Genomic DNA, 19017 nt, shown 5'->3' with positions numbered 1-19017 from the left:
GTTAAAAGGAGGCGAGAGCAGAGTGACACTGGCCAAGGGGGTCAAAGAGAGTGGGTGGCCATTAAAGGATGCCGATGAAGTCGCTGACATGTTTACATAAACAAGCTGGAGTCCATCTTTGCTGGCCGGCACTCTAAATTGTATTAAGTCATGTTAATTGAAAGTGTTTCCAGTATGATGGACCGAGCAAAGTATGTAGACCAGAAATTGATTTTCCCCGCGAAACTAATGAGGAGAGAGCTGTGCAGACTGATATTTTCATTCAATTAAAATAAATGGAGGAATAGAAACAAAAAATCGGCACAATTGACTCGGAGGTCATTCAAGTTGAAGAGCTGAGAGAAGCAGAGTGATGCTGGAGAATCCTCAGCGCTGCCTTCTCTTATCCGAGCTGCAAACAGTGCGCCTTCCACCTCCTCCGCCTCTAATTGTTTCAATTACATCTCAATCTATTGTAGCTGGAGGGAAGGGTGCTTGTTAAATTAGAGGGCTTTTGTAACATTATCCATTAGGAGTGACAGCATTTTATGGTTATAATCAGATCGAATCATCCAAACTTGTGCTGTGCGCCTTATCTGGTCCTCTCATTAGGATATCTTAATTTTTCACAGCCTGTTGGTCCTAACAGCCTTCTGCAGCCAGTAAATGAGTCATATCAATCAGTCATGCTGAGGACGAAACACAGTGTGAGGCCCCGCTGGAGGAACCGACAGAGGCTCATTGGCGCACACGTGAATCTATAAATAAGCTCACAGTTGTGTTGTTCTGCCTCTTTGTATCTCTTTCCTTCTGTTTCTTCCTGTCTGTCTGTCTGTCTGTCTGTCTGTCTGTCTGTCTGTCTGTCTGTCTGTCTGTCTGTCTGTCTGTCTGTCTGTCTGTCTGTCTGTCTGTCTGTCCGTCCCTCACTGAACGCCCGCCCTCCCTGCTCCGTGTCTCCTTCTCTGCAACACACACCTCACTGGAGGCTCCACTTCAGCCCATTCAAATCCCTCCCTAATTGACACTCTGTGAGAAGAGGCAAGGCTAGCCCTGAGTGCACTTCACTGACTATACCAAGGCATGTTCATATGAATGCTTCCCTGCACAGAAATCCATGAATTTCGCTGCTCACTTGCTCTCCTCCAGCTTTACCATTCACACGGCGTCGGTTCTCCTCAGGGAAGCAACAATATCTAAACGAATATTGCATTGCCAGCAATATTGTTTGAAAAGTAGAAGCAGCAGCAACCTCTCCAGAGGCGTCCCGAGGATAATCCTGTGAAACCTCTGCTTACCGTGAAGCAGGCTGCGTCTCAGCGGTGCAGCGCTGCCTGCCGCACAGCCATTGCAAGCATCACCAAGGAAGGTCAAGTCTGGGACTATCTCTCTCCACCTCCTTCCCTTCCTCTGCCCCTCTTTTATCCTCCCTCCATCCTCACCGCTGAGTAAAACCCACCGCTGTGAGAGACAGACTTGATTAACGATGCATAGACTTCCCCCATCGAGAAACACAAGAAACTGTAGTGCAAGAGGATGCATGGGGTGCCGAGGTCACACACTCTGCTTTGCTTTTTCAACAAAATATGAGTAAATATAACTTTCGGTGTGGGCTAGTGGATAAAAAGGCACAGCGTTTCATGAATCTTACAACAGATAACCTCTTTAGGCATTCTGCAAACAGCATTTTCCCTCAAATATCAAACAAGAAAAGGCCTCGACTTGCTCTAAACACACACACAGGACGCGAAACAATCCACATTCATCCACCAGCCAGCTCAAACAGACTGACACATCCCCAGAGATAGCCTGCTGCCTGTCTGCTCTCCTACAAATGTACTTTCTGAAGTAAAACCACAGTCACACACTGACGACGAACGGGTGGCGTTTTTATTAATACGTGCTTTGAGAAAACACCGTGTGGCCCGAGACAATAAATTCTGAGTCATGCAGAGATCCTAAATGCAGAACATCTGTCCAATTTCTCCAGAAGAGGCAAACGTTGCGCAAAAACAAGGGTGAAAAAAAGCTTCTGAGAGCAATTCTGCAGAACAGAGCAGGAAAGAAAAAGAAATACATAATCAACTTTATTTATTGATTATTTATTGGTCGGATGCATGCATCCTCTTTCCTTGTGCTACTCTGCTTCAACATAACACAGTTATGGACTTTCAGACCTGATGGCTGCAGTTATGAACAATGTTTTCCCATTGTGGGCCATTAAGTGCTTTGACAGTGGCAGTTTGGGCTGAAGTGCTGAGCTAAAGGGTGCTTCAACAGTTGTTGGGGAAGGACGGAGAACATTTGGCGCCCAGAAATTCCCATCCAGTCTGAAGCGGCGCTGGGCGGCGACACACCACCTGATGGTGTTATTATGTTTGCCAGTAATGATTAGTGATAGAAAGAACTCATTCGATTTTAGCAGTGAGTTGTTTTTTTTTTTTAAGTTACTGCGCTAAAACTTCAAGGTACTGCTTTTGTTATGATTCGACCAAAATTCTGCTCCAGACGAAAGTTTAATTATGTAAAGATTACGTCCCATTACTGTCCCCATGTTCTTTTTCTCACAATTTGTTAGCCCAGGTAATGATGCTTTTATACACTAAACCTGGTGTTACAGCTCTTATTCATGGCTCTAAAGACTGCACAAGACCGAGACCACCAGGTTTGCCCCAATTACATGATTGTGTATAAATGTACTTTGAACTAAAGCCACATGGTTTCTGACTATTTCAGGTTCTCAATGAGCCTCTTCTCACTGCTACTATGAGCTACCAGTTAATGTGAAGTATTCTTATTTAAAGAGATAAATATAAATTGACAATATAGAAAAAGATCTTTCATGTTACATTATATTTGAGAGTAAATAAGGAGAGCAGTGGTTATGAGCATCATCTTCAAACGCCTGCAACCATTGCTGCAAATCGTGTGTACGATAAGTGTGAAGCAGCATTTTAACGTGACATTATCAGCACATACAGATAAACACGCAACATCCAGATGTGCAGCAGTTCCTTCCGTGCAGTCGCCTGCCAGTGTGGAGGCTGCTCAGTGTCTTTTACTTCAGCGGGTGTTTTTCTGTATGCTTTTGTGTTTGAGTGTGTTCACATTAGCTACATTTTGCCTGGAAGACAGCAGAGCAAAGAGCTGCACCTTCTGCTCTGCGCCATGACTGATGGTAACCTTCAGGAAACACGGAAAAGCTCAAACACTCTGACGGCAAAGAGCTGGCCTGCCCGACAGGCCGTTTACCCACAGGTCTTCATTCTTCCAAACCAGCTTTACCTCAATATAATATAACCAATAGTTTAACCATTTTCATTCTATCACAGCAGTTGGAATAATGAACTAACTGAAATGAAAATAATAAAAAAAAAAAGATGGCAGGTCAATTCAAAATGTAAAAATAAAGCAAGAGCAAAGAAAGTAATTCAACCCTAAAAGGGAAAAGTGCACAGTGTCCTCTCGTCCCCATTTTGAACCCTTTTACCCCCCATCTTCATTTTCTGTTTTCAGTTCAAGCCCATCCGTTTCATCTATAGGATTTCAAAGTCACATTTCATCTTTAAGCAGAGCAACGATGTCTTTTTGTGGACCAACACGACAAAACTCCATTCAAAGTTTTCACAATTTTCAGTGGAATTTTGGCACTGAAGTGTACAAAGACACACACTTTTTTCACTGTGTTTAACAAGACAAATGAACACATCTTTATCATATTTAAGACTCACACACAAATGAGACTGTAAAATGTAAAAATTCATCGAAGCTTGAAAAAGCATCAGAGATCCGGTGAAGGAGCTCAGGAACGTCTGGATGTCAGGACTACAACCTCTCACGCTCTGTTGCCATTTCATGAAAATTATTCATGGGAATTCCATCATTTCAATTGAAAAATTAGATTTTCTATTCCTTCACATCTCCCTGTCCCCGGTGTTGGAGAGAAAATAATCGACCTTTTTGTTCTTTAATTCATTACGGCTGAAATTAACCTCTGTACTTGAGAGTGAGTGGAGGGCGATAACCCTGCTGGGACGGGGATTTGTAGTGTTTCTGATGTTCAACTATTCAGATTGTCTAACTGGTTGGGAAAAATCAACAGAGCATTTAGTTCAAACAGAACAAAATAACCTTTGCTTTGAAATCACATAAAGCTACACCAAGGACAGACATTTCAGGCTGAATAATGACTCAAAGTGAAATGTAAAGGTGACTGCCTGCCTATTCAAACGCTCCACTTAAGAAAAAAACTATCACAAAAGAAATTTCAGCTTGGATTAGTGACTAGATGGCCTTCATGTTAATATTATTAAAGCTAGTCTTTTGCTTTTATTTTCAATAACAATTATGTCTCCTCCATCGTTTATTCATGACTGTATTTGAATGGATAAATAATGACCTTAACATTCATATAGCAGGTAGGATTAAGGAGGAAAAATGAAAAAGAAATTAACACTGCTTTAGAAAAAGCACAAAGACCGTCTTCAGTTTGATAAACCCCCTCACATTTCTTGATGAAAAAAAAAAAAAGACTCAAGTGCAGAGTCTCCTCACACTTCAGACCACATTCACCTGAACAGCAGGGGAGAAATCCAGAAAATGCATGTGACCTGTTAACATCTGTGAATGTAGAAACATGAAAAGATGTAACAGAAAAATGGAAAGTCTGTAGTGTGTTTGGTGTATATCATATTATATATTCATATATAGTTTTGTTTTGGCTTAGTAAAAAGTTTTGATGTTATTCCACTTTGCTTTATTATATTTTAAATTGATTGTAATTTAAAGCAAAGTGCTTTCAGCTGCATTTTAAAGCGTTATAGGTGCAATAAAATCAAGGTTTCCTATTATAAAACAGCAGAATGTCAAAAAAAACTTTAGTATTGTGGGGAAAAAAAACATGAATTTGATCAGCAAGCAATCAGTGTTGATTACTGTCAATGTGTAAATGAATTCTTGGCTTGTTTCAGTTTGTTTACTTTATACTGAGCAACCAAAAAAAGTACAAACACCTCTTACTGTAATATAATACAGTCTAATATAAAAAGCACTAATTAAAGAACTTACTAGAGTTACAGTAAATAAATACCTTAATGACACAGTCTGCACAAACTGTACATTATGCGTTTCACAAAAAGGCTTTTGTACTGAAGCACACTGTGCAGGCCGCTGCAGCTTTTCTTGTCATTGACAGGATTGCACATGTGTAATCAAGAACTCTTCTGAGGATGTAAGCCTATATGGTGCCCTCCTAAATTTCAAGTTACACAACAGCGTGCAGGTTCCTCTTGGAAAAAACAGGGCAAGATCCTTGTGTCACTGCATTACCACACAAGTTTAACACTTGAAGGCTTCTTAAAAGGCTCAAAAGCTTAGCAACAGGCTCAGCTGTAATACAGCACAAGAGTGTTTAATGCCTCCTAACATGCCCTGTCACTCCCTTTGTCTTTCATCCCTGTTTTGAAAGCGAACGCTTCCAGTTTTCTCGACTGTATTTGTGGCTCTTACAGGAGTTTCTGTGTGAGCGCAGGCCTGCAGTGTGGGGAAAAGTTGCTGCAGAGAAAGGGGCACAAAAAAGAGGCAGATTAAAAAGGAGTAAATCATCTTACCTGAATCCACTTGTCAGGAATGGCCATAGCCAGTCGGTAATCAAAACCAAGTCCTCCCTCCTCCACTCCTCTGCAGAGAGCAGGCATCCCTGACACATCCTGCAGAGAAGTCACACTATTTCATATCACATTTTCCCTTTGTGTGCACAGGTTTCTTTCCCAGCACTCTGCCAAGATCACATCAATACCACTCCACGACTCACATATTAAGGGCTGAAATCCTATACCACAGGCCAAAAAAAGACTGACATCCCATTTCTTTTTGCATTACCTCTTAATTACACCAATGCATACATAAGTAAGCTATGCCTAACGAATAAGTGCTTTTAATTAATCATAGCTGTGGGCAGTGTCATTGCAAAGAAAGTCAAGGTGCGTGTGGTGAGTGTGAGTGTTTTTACCTCTGCAACAGTGATGCAGTCTGGATAAAGGGTATGAAGAATGTGATTGGCAAGCATCAGGTAAACCAAAGAGTCCTCATCCACCTGTAGGCCAAAGTACTCACTGTAGTCCCCTGAGAAGCCTGTGCCTGAGGAGTGAACACCCACACAGTCAACACTCATCATGTTTTCCACCCAAATGTTGTTTTAAGTGCTGATCCTGTTTTTCTTTATATCTCTGACATGTGCATTTGTAAAGGGCATTACTATAAAGACACACATGTAGTTGCTTATGGCTCATTTTTGGGCTCATCCGGGTTAGACACTACACAGGCACCCGCCATTGATTCATTATCTGCTCATGAGTAGACACACAGTAAGCTGCCGCTTTAGATGTGGTGAAGTAGCACCGAGCAAGACTTGCAGGATATTCAAAGGGATTTAACTTAATTCACATTCTGCAGACTTCCTGACTTCCTGGCTATCTTTGATACATTGGACTGCATTTTAAAATCATATTTTGTTTGTGTAATTACATTAAAGCTTTTCTCAGAGGCACTTCTGTGTTTCTCACTGAATTGTGTGCATCCGGGAGGCCTGAACTGAGTGCATTTCCTTGCACCTTAAACATCTGCAAAGCCGAATTTTAAAAACTTTACATCTGCGTTAGCACTAACGAGCGGTCTTCCTTTACCCCCCGTGCCGGCACACAGCTACCGCATGTTTCTTTAGGCATTACCACCGACAACTGTTGATCCGTTTAAGACTATGAAATCAGTGCTCGATGTAATTGGCTCTCCTCACTGAATAATTGCTGAAATGCATCCAATCAGGCAACTCTGAGGGACGTAACATTACACACTTCACTTGGCTTCATTTGAGATACTGGAGAGGAACAGGTTTTGTCAACCGATCAGGCTCGAGTACACTGACTACTGCCTGCAAGTACCTCATTTTTAATTCATGCAATAAATCTGGTTTTCACTCAATTACATCTATTTATAAAACACCATCTGGAAAATGTTTTTTATCCTGAGCCTTTAGAAAGTTTAGACACAGTGTTGGACACAATTTAATTGGCAGCAGTTACACTATTGTAGTTTTATGTTTTTGATTGCAACGTGCAAAAATTTGGAAAATCCACCACATTATATCTGGGATCAGTCAGACCTTTCAACAAAACTCCTATTGCACTCATTCTTTAAGCTTCTGGAGTTCGGATGCACTCTGCAGTGCGGCTTTCAAAGGAGAGGAAGATGACATGCTTTTCACACACTGCCCAGTCCTGAAATACGAGCAGCACACAAATCAGCCTTACCCATGCCGTGGTGATGGTACAGCATAGAGGTAACACCATCAAATCTGAAGCCGTCAAAGCGGTACTCTTCCATCCACCAGCGCAGGTTTGACAGTAGGAACCGCAACACTTCCCAGCTGGCAAGACACACACACACACACACAAGGTCAGATAAACAAGGAGCTGTGAATTATTCACACATCTCATCATGCACTTTAGGCACCAGAGATTAATTTTCACCGCTACAGGACATTCATATATTGATAACCAAAGCTCCATTATGCGGGAGATGGAGTGTCGGTAACAGGAGATGGTGTTTTCATTAACTGCACCGTAGAGGGGATGCTGCCTTTCACGTATCCAGTTGTCAGGATGAGAAATCAGTGGCTCACAGTCCACAGCGAAGTTTTCCGATTTCCATCAGACCACTTGCATGACCACTGGGCAAGTGTTTAGTCGAGGCAGGCCCATCCCTGTGCGTTTGAACTGATAGGATTTCATGCTACACTTGGGTAAACAAACACCATGCAGTGGAATTGAGTTCCCTCTCTTCAGGATGAGATAAATCATACAATTCTACTTGCTTTGGCTTCAATCTTCAACATATGACGAGTTCCTCTGTCCTACAAGCAAGAGCGAAAACACTGGGTGAAACCATCGATCTGAATATGAAAGTGTATCTTGTGGCAGCGTTTTGTTGCCCGTGGTGTCCTACAGAGCATGCAAATGCTCTCCATGCCTCTTGGCTGGACTGTGTTGGTGGAGGAGGTTTCCATAAATGGCCCCAGTCCCCGTTCCTGACTGAGCGTTGGGAGAGTCATCTGGATCTGAACAGCCACTCGAGGCAAAGTACACTACGCACCTCACCTCTTCCCATTCAGTGGCACGTTGCCATGGAAACGTCAGTTAAAACTCAAGATTTGGTTGTCTCTATGCGATGTGTGTAACGAGCACCACATGGAACACTGTGGACATGGATGCCATGTTTGAAGGCAGCAGCAGAGCAGATGTGAGGCGACACTGCTGCCTCTGCTGGGCTGAAATCCACCGCTCACATGTTCTCTGGACACTCAGTCATCATCATACGTTCCTATATCTGTAACCATACCCGTGAAATTGATAGATTTTCTATTTTTGTGACAAATTGTTATCTGTGGTACATCGATGTGGTACATTGGTGACTTTTTTTTTTTTTTAATCAAAAGCTTTAAAAATATCATCTGACCTCCGGAGCTTAACTGGGGTTTCTGTGCCTATCTACAGCACTTGGTATTATAAACTGGACCCTTCATGATTTCAACAAGGTTAATTATTAATTTGTTAACACTTTATTATCTGGCATGCAGAAAAAAAACAACAGTTCAACTTCTACCAGCTCTGCAGCACGCATATTATTATTCATCATAAAGGTTTCTTCCTTGATATCGTCAACGTTTGTATGGCCACTAGGTGGCAGTGTTGCTTCATTTGAAAGCCATTTGCAATGGCGTTAAAGAACAAAAACACTTTGTTCTAATATCACCCATTACATCTTCTAATGTCCATTTTTCGTCAATCCACCACGGAATACATGATTATTAGCTGTGTTTTAGCAAGGGGACACTTTCCATTGTTCAATGTAAGAAGCTGCTGAATTAGTTGTGACAAATGTTTCATCACTGTGAGGGTTTTCTGCTCTGTCCATGTGGGCTACGCACTTGTATGAGTATGGCAAGACCACATAACACAACCCCAGTCTGCCAGCTTACTGAAGTCTTGTAGGTAACTGTGTTCATTAAATGCATTATAAGAAAAAATATTTACTGTCAAGTCAAAGGCAGTGAACCACACAACAAGCTGTTTAGACTGATAGTGTGAGGCTGAATTTATTGTAAAAGTATTATTAAAAGTACATTATGCAGGAGAGTGTGGCAGTGTATTTGTGTGTAGAGAGGGAGAGGATGGGGATGAACAGCGACATGGAGGTGGCCTCTTTTCCAGTGGACAGATAGGTGTTAGAGGTTAGCTTAGTTAGCTTCAAAAGTATCAGCTTTTCCATTACAACAAATGCAATGTTCCTTTAATGGAAGCTTGCAGTGTACATATAAGTAGCATGCATGTGATGACATTGAGCCGGTGGGCCAGGAGGCGCCAAGTTTGAATGTTGTGTTGGATGTCATGTTCAGGATTATAATTGCCACGTTCTGATTTACCTTCAGCTCTCGTTATCAATAGCAGCAGTTCACAAACCCGATTCACACCCTGAATTGGAAAAGTTGGATAGTGAATTCCATGTGCCAGTTGTTCTAGTTGCACTTCAACATTTTTGGCTTGAATGATGCAACTTCATCATGTCAGAAAGTTGGTGAAGCAGTGAGGAGTCCCAGATTCATGCTTCAGCAACGCTTCAGTAACAACTCAAACTACAAAAATCCATCCAAACACGACGCAAGTCTTGTCCTCAATAATACCCCCTCTCTCAGTCGTGTCATCGATTCATCGCCTGAACGTTCCAACGCTAAACGCTGAGGATTACATCCTCCATGGCAAAATCCCAGACTTTTTTTTTTTTTTTTGTGGCCAAGTAAGCCATGACACAAAATGCATTTAAATGTGTTGCCTTCTGTGCTCCATTCCTCAGGGATGACCAACCCCAGCACTGTTTGACAGGTGTGAAGCTGCATGTTACATCGGCGCTTCCTCCTTCCCTTGAGGAAGAGCACAAGGGAGCCTGGTATGATCCGATATAGCAGCCTGGCTGGGTGGTCACGCAGACCTTGTGATAAATAGATTAGGTCCTCCACTCCACTGCGCAGAGCCAACAAAGGCTCAGACACAATGTATCCTCATGGGATGGAGATAATAGCCAGTGAGAGCCAGAGGCCCAAGATGAAACCATACTGCCACATTAGGACCCACAATGCCATTCATCATCAAGTCCAATTACAGTGGGAAAGAAGATCTCTATGCCCGATGCAATACACCGCTTATCTATGCAGTTCAATGAAGTTATCACTCGGCCTGTAGTGTTAATACAAAAGCAAATTGCATACTACACTGTCCACATGCTAAAGCTCAGCAATGACAGGGAAACCTGGCTGGAGAGCACTAATGGAGCAAAGCTCTAATATTGCTGCTTGTAGAGTAAGATAAGATAATCTATCACATGTGCTGTTGTTTCACCTACCTAAGCACGCGCTGCCGCTGCAAAAGTCATGACGAGTAAATTCAAGTAACAGACTTTTTCCACATAAGCTTCATGCTTAGTTGCACCTTATCGGAGCTTATTTCCTCCTCCAGCTGACTGTGACCCATATTATGGTATTTATGTTCTGTTGCAAGCAGAGCAGATACTGAAACATGCTGTGTTTCAAGAAGTCAACTTTGCATAAGGGGTCAAGGCAACTTGTCATGATGGCAGAGAGAAAGATTTAAGTCCCTGTTTTCACAACATCACAGGTAAGCTGCAGATAAGACCAAATAAATTTAAGAAGCTGACAGGTCATTCCACAAGGAGTGTGATGCTCAAACAATGATGCTCGACAGCCTGATGGATTGTGTGCATTTGTTGGACCAAAAAGGACAAATAAGGTGCCTCATTTAACGCATTTCAAACTTTCCTCCAATCCCTGCAGCCATTAATGTGTCCAGGACACAGACATTGACAGGAGTGACACCTGCAATAAATTCCCATTTCTTGGTTGAAGCTTGATTTATTTATTCATTTATTCATGGACTTATGCAGTGAGCTTGCAGATACAGTAAATACACACATGCACAGTAGATTTTTGCGGGAGATGACTCGCTCATGTTGTATAATGTCTTTTCTATTACCTGTGTGGCTAAAGGTAGAAATTTTAATCATGCTTTGCTGTCATTTATCCTTTAATCAGATCAGTCCAGTGAAGCAGGGCTGAATTATCCCATCAGCACTGTGTGTGTCTTAAAGCACAAACATGTGCTCTGTGCTGGACATGTGTAAGAAATCCACGTTTATACTTCGCAGCAATTGTTAAGCAGCTCTTCAGGCAGTGTGGTGATGCTGGCTGCCTCGCAGGGTAAACTCTCATCTAGCTGTCTGACAGACTGTCCCTGAATTGCTGTGCTTTGTGTCAGATATCTGCCATTTGTCTGGCATTCTTTACGCTGCCTGGCAGCTAGCTGCTTTCGCTTGTCATCCTAGGAGGGATATTCTGCTGCCTGTGAGACTGTTTGTATGTTTAGCAACCTGTAATTAGTATCACCTTGAACTTTCTACCTTTCAGGATTCAATTGCAGTCTGGCAGACCAATTCTGACCACATTTTAGCTGTGGCAGGATCTGAAGGTGTACGATCTCATGAATGATCACTGACGTTATTTGGTATATTTGGTATTATGGTATGACCATTCTGACAAAAAAAAATGCATCATGTGAATTATAGCTGGCTAACATCACCATCACGTGTTTCGACTTGCTGACCATAGGACTGGGATTGAAAAAAGAGGTGGTCCAGCTATGAGGGAGCGTGCAGCCTTACAGGCGTTACTGAGGGAATAATGTCTCCAGGGTTTGGGAACAGTAGCTGAGCCACAGAAGGCACCATTTCATTAGCTTTGTTTTATATGTATGGGACTATTCCAAGCCAGTTACAAAGCTGTTTGGGAGCTCGGTGTAGTTGTAAACGAAACATTCACTTGCAAAATATTGCACAGCTTTGCAATCTTGTAGCATGAGAAAACAATCATGTCTCAGAATCATGAGGAAGAGCAACGCTGACTGAATGAGCACATAACAGAGCCAATTTAATAAACATCTCTTGCAACTGTAAAAAAAAATCTCAGTTTGCCATTAACACGTTTTCTCTGCAATCTGCATTCTGTAAAATGGTTTTTTAAGAGGGAGCTTATTAATCTGTACAACACGAAAACAACAGAAAACTCTTTGCACATATCACCGCCGTGGCACTTTTTGCTATTTGTCAGACAGCATTAAGGGACTGAGGGGCATGAAGGTGCAGAGCTGCTGCTGTGTTCCTACCTACTGGCTCCATCCAGCACTGACTGGAAGCTCTACAGGCAGCTCCAACCAGCCACCATGCACACCTACAGCTAAGTTGAACTCATTAGCTGAAACTCACCAGAGGGGAAAAACAGCTTTTCCCCTTGCTGTGTGACTTGATGGGGTAGGGGAAATAACTCATGGGTACTAAATACTGAAATGACTGAATTTGGACTGAGTTGCCATTTCAAGCAGGAGTTTATTGACTAATCAGACAGTAGCCAGGTCTCAACTATAGTCCAAAGTCGGTCCAAGAATTTAAAAATACAAATGTGCCAAAGAGTGATAGAGATAGATTTTTCTTTTGTGCTGTTGTTTCTTTAAATAAAAAGCCTGTCTATTGATGAGCAGGATGATTCTTTGCTTCCATACATGTCCTTCCCTTGTGTGCAGTTCTGTTCATGGCTCATGACGTGTAACATTACTGCAGGACAAATACTAAAATATCACCCATGGCAGCAACTTGCAATAATTAAACCTATATGGCATAAGCTGATTTTCACGGAGTGACAGCAGAGCCACATAGATGTAAGAAAACATACCTTGATCAATGGATTTAGCACTATATTATACATCAGAGAACCTCTGCTGTCTGCTCTCATACACGATAATACACTTACACTCCTTACACAAGAAGCGCTAATCTCGTTTAATGAACGTCTATAAGATATCTTTTGTCCTCCTTCATTTATGACCAGCAGCAGCACAGGGGTACAGAAACATCCAATATTTATATTGCCCCATCCTCACATCATTAACAAATATTTGAACGTAATAAAAAAACACACGCATAGAATAATCTTGTCAAAGAGAGAATTATTGCTCACACAGAGTTGATCTCTCAGCATGAGAACAGGGAGAAGAGTTAAAAAGAGTTTTCAAAAGCCTGGCCTTGGGCCTATTTTTCATATCTTAAGAATTCACACAAAGATTGATGAAAAATGGATGCAAATGATCCTGAGAGAGGTGGGGGGATTACAGAACAAGCCCACATCAAGCTTCTCAGAACTCTCACATCTGAAGGCCCTGATCTGCAAAAAGGCTTGGCTTCTCTGGCTGCCAACCCCCTACGAGCTGAACCATGGGCTCCATTCACTCGGTCACTGACTCAAGGTGACTTTGGCATCTTTGAAAGAGGTTTATGAAGAAAACAGCAGCCAACGGAAAATGCAGTTATTCCCATAGTTAGTTTCCACTTATCACATCAAGAGCGGTTGAGCATCCAGTGCATCACCTTGAACATTCATATGAAATGTAGATCCTTATGAGCTGGGGTTAAATTGGCTTAGCACATACGCCAACAACAGAAATATACTCATCAACATCAGAAAAGGAAGCACGGGATTGAAGTGCAGGGATTGGATTAAGTGCAGCAGACCGTGAGATGATCACTGCCCACGGCATCTGCCGACCATCTAGCCTGACCAGCAGGACCAAACGCCACCGCAAGCGGCGCGATTGCCCCGGGTGGGGAGGGAAGGCAGCCGGGATAACAGCTAAGATAAGCCAGCTTGGACCTAAGCGGGCGAATTTAACCCCCGCTGATAAGTGTTTAAAAAGTCTGATACACAAACAAAATATCATTTGATGTGTCAAGGGCACTTGGAACATTTCAAATCAAAGCAAAGATTCAAGCGAAGAATTTATTCCCTTCTACGCCATTATACTCATATAATTCATCTAATTCAACAAGCAGACGCTTTGTAAAAAGAGACTGGATGAACCTCCTGACATGCACCAAAACAGTGGCAAGCGCCTGCAGCACGTGATGTGTCTCACACGCACACACGTTTGACTCCAAGGGCTCTCAGGTTAAGGACTGGAGTCGAATGTTTCATGTGGAAAAACTGAAGAGACACACATACCAACTTAAAAAAAGCTGCTCTTTGATAAAGATGCAGAAGTGGAAGCAGAGCACTGGGCAGCAACAAGGAAAATATGTCTTTGCTCTGATAGCCAGCATCAGTCAGCTTCTGTCAGGCTAATAAGAACATCATGGTCAGACTGTGACGGCTGATAGCCGGGCTGCTTGATTAAAAACAGGCTGTGTTTCACGCTAGCATCGCGGCTAGCCTCTGAGGTTCATTTCCTTCCAAAGGGAGCAGCAAGAAAAGCTTGACACAGACGACACGTCCAAACAACCTGTGAGAAGCACAGAAGACAAATGAACTGGCGATGACATTGTGGTGCTCCGTTGGGCTTTTACAAATGACTCCTCATATGCCTCCCAGTCGTGGCATATGTCTGCACCGTGTTTAATGAGTGCTTCTGATATGAGGAGAGTTCAATAACTAATGAAAGAAGAACCCTGTTCTCTTATTATAGCCCCCATGGCTGACACTAAACATTGTATAATGTATTGGAAACTGCTGCACACTGACACACACTTATTAAAAGTGAGTTCAAAAAAGGCATTTGATAGACCCAGCAGTGCCTGTTCCTCTTTAATGTATGCTGGGATCATTTTCTGGGTACAGAGGCAGGAAGAGGCACTTAATTAACAGGGCCTACAACAACACCAATCAATAGTTTTGGTGTACACTGAGCACCAGCAGAGTCAGAAAACTGCCTCCCAACTTGAGGCCTTTTATGTTTTTCCTCGCAGTTTTGTAATTAGCTGAAAATATGAACATTAGCCAAGCCTGCCAACACTGTAACATCAAATCATTACTCATAAAGCATTAAAATTCAACACCTGTCTGGCCAAAATGTGTAAAAGGTGAAATCAAGAGCACTTGAGGAAACTTAAATTCACCCATTAATAGCCCCTTTTACGCCTTAAGGACGTCAGATTAACAGTGAGGCTGACTGCTTGGTCATTTTGGGATGTAATCTGTCATTCTGAGATAATGCCTAAAGAGTGGTGTGTCAGCTCCCATTTAGCCTCATTTATCAGTCTGGTCATATGTTGCTTATATGTTTTTGTTTTATTATCAGGACCCTTAAAACCACTGTGCTCATCAACCTGTTCTCATTCCCACAGTGTCAAATACTGATGCTTTAGATGCACAAGGTACCCTTAAGCATCTGTCTGAGACACAGTAAAATGCAACTCATCCACGGCACTGAGTTTAGGATTGTAACACTGACGTGTTCCCCACAGCCAGAGCATGATGCTGAGTGGAAATCTACAGATAATGCAAAATGTATTTACAATACTGCCAAACATCATTAAGTAATTGCTTCTGATTTCATTACAATGCACAGCTTTCTGTGTTAAATATGTTCTTTGTTTTTCTCACAACTTGGAAATGGAAAGTGCACTTTGGAATACTAATGCATCAAAATGACTTAAAAATCCTGTGATAACCATATGCATCGATGCACATCTCAAAATATGTTGTGCATCACTGCACAGCGTATTTTCAAGCCAATACACTTAATGCATAATTATGCTAAAAAGAAACAGCTTGTGTTGTTTATATGTGTGGATGTGAGGTACTGGAGGTGATAGGATGAAGATCTCTCAGTCACTTCTCATGAATATACAGTTTATCAAATATAGATATGATCTGAAATAAGATCGTTCAGATTATTAATACATCTTCCTATAAAAATAAACCCTAAACGGCTTTTTGAATTTACTTCCAATGACTGCAGCCTCTGTGCATGCAAGCCAAATCCATATACACAGGACACTAAAGAGGGATGAATTTGCACAAATATGAAGATGAGGTAGAGTAGTTAACAGCGGCACCAGACAGAGAGTACCTGGAGTAGTTGAAGAGGCGGCTGTCCCACAGGGTGTGCTCCCCTCTGGGGGGAGAGTGGAAGAAGCACGAGTCGGAGCCATCGAAGTGGTTCAGGCCGTCCTCGGTGTTCTTGGAGGCGTGGCTGTGAACGACGTCCAGCAGAACCACGATGCCCATTGAGTGAGCCACGTCTATCAGCTGCTTCAGCTCGTCTGGGGTACCGTACCGACTGCACAAACACACACATGCACATCTGGTATTAGTTCACCACAACCTCGAGGTCCAATCCACGTCCTTACCTTGACTCAATCACAATCCTAATCTTAACCTTAGTTGGACTTTATACAATAACTGCACAAAAATAAACCTGCTTCTTATGCAAGGTAATGAGCAACAACAAAAAAGTCACTGGTTTATTCATCCTTCACTCACTTTACCACAGTGTGATCAGGTCCTGGATGTAACAGGAAGTGCTAGAGAAGAAGAATTCCTCTCATAATCCCCTTTGGGGGAAGCTCATCTTCACACTCTGATTAGTGTGTTATGACACACATCCATACATGACACTGATGTAGTGAAATGTCAGAGCAGCTAGGGGTTAGATGCTTTGCTCAAAGGTACTTTGGCAGCACCGGCCACCCTCCAGTCCCCAAGCCCAGTCCTTACAGACTGAGCGAGTGCCACCCCAGAGAGCACACACTGCATTTATGGTTTAATTAAAATGTGTTCGGGATTCAAATAAACACAAACAGCGTTTTAATTCATTATTTCATGATCTTCTTCTCGGATCATTTGTCTCAAGATCATCAATTCCAACCACAAGACGGCTTCCTACTTTTTCCCATTTGATATATATAACATTAGACCTCGTCTACAGTCTATTAATACCATTTAAAGTGTCATAAAGAAGAGTGGTGGAGCTCACAGGACACTTCATAGACTAACTGTATGTATGCATACACACCTCCATATACAACACACACACACATATCTTCGCATTAACTTCTCATATTGTCCAATAACGTCCCGTCTGTCCTTCCAGCTATCATTAGATCAACTTCCTTGCAAAACAGGACACATAGTGACAGCATTACCCCGCTTCCCGGTACTCAACCGCTCAGGTTTTAAATGATACTGAGATCAATCATGGGTGAAATTACACTATATACATTACACTTTGGGTTTATGCTCTACTCTAAGGAAGGAAGGAGGAATCTCTGAGAGCAGATAAATACTCTGACTAGTCCACCTTTATCTACGACTCCCTCCACCCTCTGGATTAACAGCAAATGTGTTTACAGAGAGATTACTGCTGGTGTCAGACTTCCTAACCTTGATTTGAGGTGACGGTTTCTGTGAAGTGGGAAGTTGCTCACTCACTTTCACCCTCCCAATAAACACCAGTTTCTCCAAGACTATTTGCAGAGTTGTGTTAAATGACCACTGGGAGCAGCAAACATGTTGGCTGAAAGGATTCACTGCATCACGAAGACTAAAGAACACACTCAAACAAAAATGTCCTCCAGCACGTTGATACTGAGCTCATGATCGAATGTTGCCTTCCACGCCATGTCAAGTCAGCTCTGGCTGCACAGGAGAGGCAGACTCCGCTTCATCTTTAAATTTTTAACATAGTTTTGCTAACATGACATGTAGTTAATAGCTGGCAAAATCCATAAATCATATTCTAAAATCTGCAGAGCATTTACCTGGAAGCAGCAAAGAAACTTGTAATCTGATATCCAAAGCTTGCATAGTAGGCGTGCTCCATGATAGCCATCAGCTGAATACAATTATAACCTGGATAGAGAGGGCAGAGGGCAGAGAGCAGAAAAAAAAACATTATTCTACATCCAAAAAGGTTCAGTTTCATGAGTTTGGAGCTTTTCTTCCAGATTACTGAACTAACTTTATGTAACTCGTGTAAATACTTCAGATATTGGGGGTGTTGAGGGGAGATTGTTCTTGGCATCTTCTCATTTTCAGATGATTCCTCTCAAAATAAGACCAGCTGCTTAAATCACATCCCAAACATCAGCTAAAATGCAAATAACTGTAACGAGGTTGGCCACACAGGATAGAAATGAAGTGAAAGCGTTCTTAAACACAGACAGCGTCATCTGAAAACGGCTGCTCTGATATGTTTGGTCACATTAATTTACTACGGCAAGCGTCTGCAAACATTCTGACTTAGTGCTACTTGACCCGTGTCAGTCATACTGCATATATGAGCTCCAGGCATTTCCTTTCTGACACAAGCTCTGGCATCGTAAAGACAAGCTGTGGCTACAGGGAAACACCAGCTATCAGAGTCATGAGGTCATGTACAACATTTCAAAACGACCTACAAAAACTGCTTCTATGAATAAGAGAACAACAGGCTTTTAAACTGCCACTGAGCACTCCAGAGGGAGGCCCTGCGGTTTTTCACTGTTGTGTGGAGCAGATTTATTTATTTATATCACAGCCTCTTTTCAGGCTAGAGAGGGAAAAAAAAATAAAAAACTTTGGCATCTGAAGGAGTGTGACAAAGCACTGGGGTGAGAGGAAGTTTCTCTTTTATATTTATATATATACTCTCTCCACAGTCAAGAAAATGAAATGGCAGGCAAAGGCAGCCGTCACTAGAGACGGCAGAGTTTAGCCTCCTGGAGAATCCTATTGTGCAGATTCCCTCAGCTGCTGCAGGTAGATTCTTTGACAGCATTTACTCTGGCAGTTTCCTTTCCCACTAGCAGGATGACACAACCAAGGAAGCAGCATTTATCAGATTGCTCCTGGTTTGCTGTGCCAGTCGTATCTGTGCCTTTTAATAACGTCAATGCAGCAGGCTGTGTTTGAATGCAGAATAATGCCACGGCTCGTATGAACACTAGCGAACAACACATCCTCAAACGGCAGAGCAGGTCGACGGGCTGAATGCAAAAGACAGCGATCCGTTCCGCAAGGTTAAAGTCACATTTGGAGCTCGCGCCTCATCATAAGTTGTTGTGAAAATGAACCACACATTGAAGTTAATGAGAAGACGTAAGACACGGTTCACA

The 19017-nt window shown here is 42.3% G+C and overlaps 1 protein-coding gene across 1 annotated transcript in view; it reads right to left on the bottom strand.

Annotated features, from left to right (window-relative positions):
- The window catches only part of gbe1b (glucan (1,4-alpha-), branching enzyme 1b), a 72577-nt gene that overhangs the window by 39210 nt on the left and 14350 nt on the right, over positions 1-19017 (bottom strand). Inside the window, exons 6-10 of the mRNA XM_070971044.1 lie at positions 17683-17773; positions 15993-16202; positions 7284-7399; positions 5987-6114; positions 5586-5684 (exon numbers count right to left, since the gene is read on the bottom strand). Of these exons, the coding sequence (XP_070827145.1) occupies positions 5586-5684; positions 5987-6114; positions 7284-7399; positions 15993-16202; positions 17683-17773 (644 nt within the window). The remainder of the gene's footprint in view (positions 1-5585; positions 5685-5986; positions 6115-7283; positions 7400-15992; positions 16203-17682; positions 17774-19017) is intronic.

This window comes from Chaetodon trifascialis, chromosome 9, assembly GCF_039877785.1.
Source record: "Chaetodon trifascialis isolate fChaTrf1 chromosome 9, fChaTrf1.hap1, whole genome shotgun sequence".
Classification (NCBI taxonomy): Eukaryota; Metazoa; Chordata; class Actinopteri; order Chaetodontiformes; family Chaetodontidae; genus Chaetodon; species Chaetodon trifascialis.
The sequence above is the reverse complement of the archived record's forward strand: the minus strand, read 5'-3'. Positions and strand labels throughout refer to the sequence as shown.